The sequence below is a fragment of the Pterocles gutturalis genome, unplaced genomic scaffold (genome assembly GCF_000699245.1).
Source record: "Pterocles gutturalis isolate BGI_N339 unplaced genomic scaffold, ASM69924v1 scaffold7446, whole genome shotgun sequence".
Classification (NCBI taxonomy): Eukaryota; Metazoa; Chordata; class Aves; order Pterocliformes; family Pteroclidae; genus Pterocles; species Pterocles gutturalis.
Window position 1 is genome coordinate 18,050 of NW_010100231.1, and position 5,037 is coordinate 23,086.

The 5,037-nt window shown below is 52.4% G+C and overlaps 1 protein-coding gene across 1 annotated transcript; it reads right to left on the reverse strand.

The window, feature by feature from the left end:
- Positions 1 to 189: 189 nt before the first annotated feature.
- LOC104465739 (rabphilin-3A) lies at positions 190 to 4,928 on the reverse strand (the record flags this gene model as incomplete). The annotated part of the gene is made up of 9 exons (XM_010078908.1): positions 190 to 320; positions 675 to 771; positions 1,284 to 1,365; positions 1,794 to 1,945; positions 2,235 to 2,291; positions 2,779 to 2,905; positions 3,491 to 3,600; positions 4,083 to 4,157; positions 4,849 to 4,928. Coding segments are annotated over 9 exons (911 nt in total), but the record flags the coding sequence as incomplete, so codon positions are not given.
- Between the last annotated feature and the right edge of the window lie 109 nt (positions 4,929 to 5,037).

The window sequence follows — 5,037 nt, forward strand, 5'->3', positions numbered from 1 at the left end:
AAAGATCTGGGTTAGTTTTGGGTGGAGGTGAGGAGGGGGCAGAGAGGGTGCTTGGAGGAGGCAGAGCGTCGCTGCCCTGGGATCGGAGGCGTGGAGCAAGGCGTGACTGCGCTGGAAGACGGACATCAGAGATCTACGGGGGCTTGGTGGAGGACGGGCTGGTCAGGGAGGTTGGGGCAGCGGCTGCCTTTAATCACTGGCAACGTGGTTCTCATTTTGGAGGGTGTGCCAGCGTTCGATCTTCTTATCCTTGTTCTTCAAGCACTCGTACCAGTGTTTCAAGCGCTCGCCCTTGGCCGTGATGCCGAGCTGGCAGCCGCCTGGGAGAAAGGGAAAGGAGACATCATGTTCAGAGATGATGCTGATGGTCCAGTGAATGATTCCCATGGTGACAGAGCCCACATTCGGGGCATTTCTCTCCGTCTCCTGGATTTAAAAAGGAGTGGAAACAACTGGAGCTGCTCTGCCTGCACAGAAGGCCCCAGGGGATGCTGGAGATGGGGCCACATGGGGGTTGTTCCATGTCTGATGGCCTGACACAAGCACCCAACCAATCTGCGTGGTCCCACCATCACGGTTCCACGAAAGGCAGGACACCCAAGCATCCCTCCCATACAGCGAGCACTGCATCGGGCATCAAAACTGCACCCCGGGCACAGAGACGTGGAGCTCACCGATGTAATCATTCGATTTCCCAATGTCGTAATCCCAGACAGAAATGTCCAGTGACTTCTTGGCCAGGTCGCTGTGTTTGATATCATAGAAGAACTCCTGCAGAAGGAGAACACCCACGTCACCCCAAGCATCCCGGGAAATACACCCAAAAACCACAGTGAAGGCATTGCATGGGATCTCTCTGTATGACCTGAGGTCAAAAATCCAATGAGAGGATATTTAAAATACAGTAACGAAGAGGAAACCCTCCTCCCAGGATCACCGCACGCTGCACAAACCCATCAGCTGGTGACCTTGTGGGTGTCCCATCACAGCAGCCCCAACTGCAGGACCCCCCCGGGATGCTCATCCCACCCACAGCCGCTGGCTGGGGGGACACGGAGTGGGCAGCGCAGGCAGGAGGGAGGTTTTGGTGTGTACCAGTGCTGACCAGTACTGAACTGGTGAGATCTCCCATGGCAAAGTCATTCCTAAAATACTGGGTGCAGGATGAGGCAAGGAGGGTGAGTGAGGAACCGAACCTCAGGACGTTTGTCTTCCTCCTCCTCCACACAACATAGTCATTGGCTATGTTGATTTAATAATATGAAAATTATATTTCCCCTTACCTCATTAAATTCAGGATTCAATGTTTTCTTCTTAATCTGTGTCTTGTGCTTGGCCTTTTTTCCCATGTCGGGTTTCAGCCAACTGGGGGCAACAGAAAGCAGCTCAAAACTCAAGTGCAAGAACAGTGGGAGCTTATAAACCAAAAACCAAGTGAGGTTTGGGGCCGAAGGAAAGCAACTAAAGGCATTTAAGGCAAATAAATGGGTTAGCCAGTCTCCCTTCCCACCTTCTAAAATTATGTGAAATAAATGTAAAATTAGTAAAATCCTGAATATTCTTTTTTTCCCCTGGATTGCCAGTCGAGACACAGGAAACCATGAAGATGTGCTTTGCACGGAGCACAAAGCTGAGCAGAGGCAGCTCAGTCCTACACGAGGTCTCAAGGTGCTTGGGAAACGCTCTCCTCCCTCCAATGGTTTTAGAAGGAGCTCTTGGAGCATCACCTACTGCCCAAGGACGGCTCCATGCCCACGCGTGACCGCCCCGCATCAGCCCCAGCTCCCACTCACAGTTTAACGAATGGGTCCGAGTATCCGTTGGCGTCCATGGCCGCTAAATGGACGCAGCGGACGATGCCGACGATCAGGCCACCCTGCTGGGTGCTGTACATGAGGGACACGAGGATCTTCCCACGCTCCTCCACATCCCCACCACGATCTACCTGCAAGAGGAAGCCACCAGAGATGGGGACACGGGGGCTGAGCGAGGAGGACTGTCAATGGCAGAGCAGAGGAGACAAGGTGGGTACTTGAAACTAGACTGCAACAGACGGTTGAAATTAGATGATCTTTAAGGTCCTTTTCAACCCAGGCCACTCTATGATTCTGTGATGATTCTATGATACAAGGGAACCTTGGATCCCCATGAGATGCCAGGGGGGAAAGGGGCTCATACATGAGCGGTGATGGGTGACACTTTTCTGGAGCATGCCATCCTCCAAGGACTCTTACCTCCTCTTCATACAGTGCCATCCCACGGGCTGAGCCGGTTGTCCCAGCACGCTTCATCTTGGATGGGGAAGGGAAAAAGAGACATTGCCATGAGTGACCACAGCTGGGAGAGGGACCATCCTACGGCAAATCCACCCCTGGGAGCCCAGCCGAGCTCTTTCACCGGACTTGGGACTGGGAGGGCTCAGGTACCTTCATCTGCTCCATCACCCTCCATCTCAGCAGACCCAGCACTGGGGAGCAGAGCTCAGGGATGGAGCAGCCTGCCCTCTCCTCCGCAGTGACATACATCAGCCAGGCTGGCAACGCCAGATCTGCAGCCACCGGGGAGGTCCCCAGAGTCACTTCCCCTGGATTCCCACCACACTTTTATCTTGACACGTTACATCCACCCAGACACAGGTGGGAATCCAACTCCTAAAGCTGCCAGTGAAGTTGGACACCTGCAGCTCTTGGCTGGTCCCAGCTCCAAGCTCACTACCGAGTCCCTCACGTGCCATTTGTCAACAACCTCAACGGTAGCAGAAACTCCCCAGAAACTCACTGGTATTACTCTCTCCAAGCAGATGTTGAAGTTCTTTTTCTGGTTGGCTTTCAGTTTTTTCAAGGAAACTCTAGTTTCTCCAATAAACTCATTGTGGCCAAATTTGTCTTCATCGCACACAGAGATCCTGAAGGGAAGAGGAAAGGTGAACATCAACCCAACTCCGGAGCACAACACCACTCCTGCAAGGGCACTGCTCGGGGGCTGGACAAAGCAAAGCGCCATTGAAGCCTCCACCTGGCTCTCCCCTGGCCAAAGAGGTCAGAAAACCAAACTCCTGTTTTGCCAGAAAAATCAACATTTTTAATATGCATTCTCTGATGGGGCAAGAAATCAAAAGGTGGAAATTTCCTGTAGGAAGGAAATGTTGAAAATTTTTAGAGGCATCTGAATGGGACACTCTGAAATCATGCACAGATGTGCAATACTCAAACCTCTATGCTGGTAAGAATAATAGTAATGCCAATAATTTAATATAAATGGCAGGGTCAAAATGCCTTTCTTTCTCTTTTTAAAAAGATCATTCCAAATCAGCACGCTCATGGGAAGCATGTTGGTTTTGACCAAAATCTCTGCATTTCCAGGTGTCCCATCAACACCCGCACTTGGCTGCCGGTGCTCTCCAGAGGAAGGCTGGCTGGCAGAGCTCCGTGCGAGGAGACCCACCGTCCCCATCCCACCACACCATGGGACACCCCAGCTCCCTGCTTGCCTGAGGGTTTTCCTTTGCATGTCCTCGTCTGTGATGCCGTGGTACACCAGGGTCTCGTTCCACACGGGGTTACGGGTGTTGCGCAGAGTCTTCGTTCTCAGCTTATTTGACTGTGGCATCAAAACAAAACACACCGTAATTACAAAGAATTAATTGCCCAGAGAAGCTGTGGATGCCCCATCCCTGGAGGAGTTCAAGGCCAGGCTGGATGAGGCTTTGGGCAACGTGGGCTAGTGGGAGGTGTCCCTGCCCATGGCAGGGGGTGGCACTGGATGAGCTTTAAAGGTCCCTTCCAACCCAAACCATTCTGTGACTCTGTGACTCTATGCCCCTGAACTGTTCTCCATCTAAATCTAGGCTGCTGGCAGAGGAGGGTAAATTGGATGCCCCGTCACTTCTGGCTCACAGGAGTAGGTTTGACCGGGGCATAGAGGACTCAGCAGGACATCACCGCTGCCTGCTGAGGCTGTCACGCTGGTGAGCCATCAACCCCCGGTGAGTATCACCGACCCGACAAGGTGGACCTTTATGCAAGCAGCTGGGACTCAGCCAGAGAAACCTCTGCTCCACCCCCAGCCCGGCAGAGCCTTACCTTGCTGGCTCCAGGCAGGAGGTGCAGTTTGACGTAGGGATCTGCCAGGCCATTGGAGTCCATCGGTTTTAAGCCCTAAAAGATAATAAAGAAAACACAGGGCATGAATCCTCCTTAAGCAGAGCCACAGAGGAGAAAAAAGTGACCCATCAAGCAAAGAGAAGATGTGCTTAGCAAGCCAGCATGCTTGTCCTCTGCCCTGAGCAGGCATGGGTGCCATGAGGCGCTGAAGCATCAGATCCGCTCGAGGAAAAGCCCCGCAGACCTCTTGTCCTGGTTTCTGCTGGGACAGAGTTAGTTCTCTTCACAGCAGCTAGTGAGAGGCTGTGTTTTGGATTTGTGCTGAGGAGAAGGCTGAGAACGGGCTGAGCCTTGGTCATCGAGTGGTGAGCAGTACCACTGTGTATCACTCATTTGTGTATTTGTATGTACTATTCTTGTTATTATTTCCAATATTATTGTAGTTTAGTTATTAAATTGTTCTTAGTTCACGCCACGAGTGTCTTTTCCATTCACCCCTTTAAGTCTCTCCCCCATCCCTGAGAGGGTGGAGGGTGAGTGAGCGGCTGCATGGTGTTTGTACTAGCCCAGGATTCAAAACCACGACACTTCTCCTCCGCCGCCCAGAGCAGCGGGCCAGGCTGGGTCTCTGGGGGGAGCAGCCCCTGCCAGCAGCCACACTGCTTCCATCCCATCACACCAGGGAAGCCGGGAGCCAAAGGGACTTAAATCAGGAAAAGAAGGGGGAAAAGCGGGGACCGCTTACCTTGGCCTTGATGAGGGTGCAGTGCAGGGAGCTGTTCTCCTGGTCGTACAGCAGGCTGAACTCCAGTGCTCCCAGCGTGGCTGGCAGCGAGAGAGAGGAGGAAATTAAAATCCCAGCCCATTACTGTGTTTAAAAAGCCCCAGTTAGCAATAATTAGAAAAAATTTGCAGTTCAAATGTAAAGCCATTT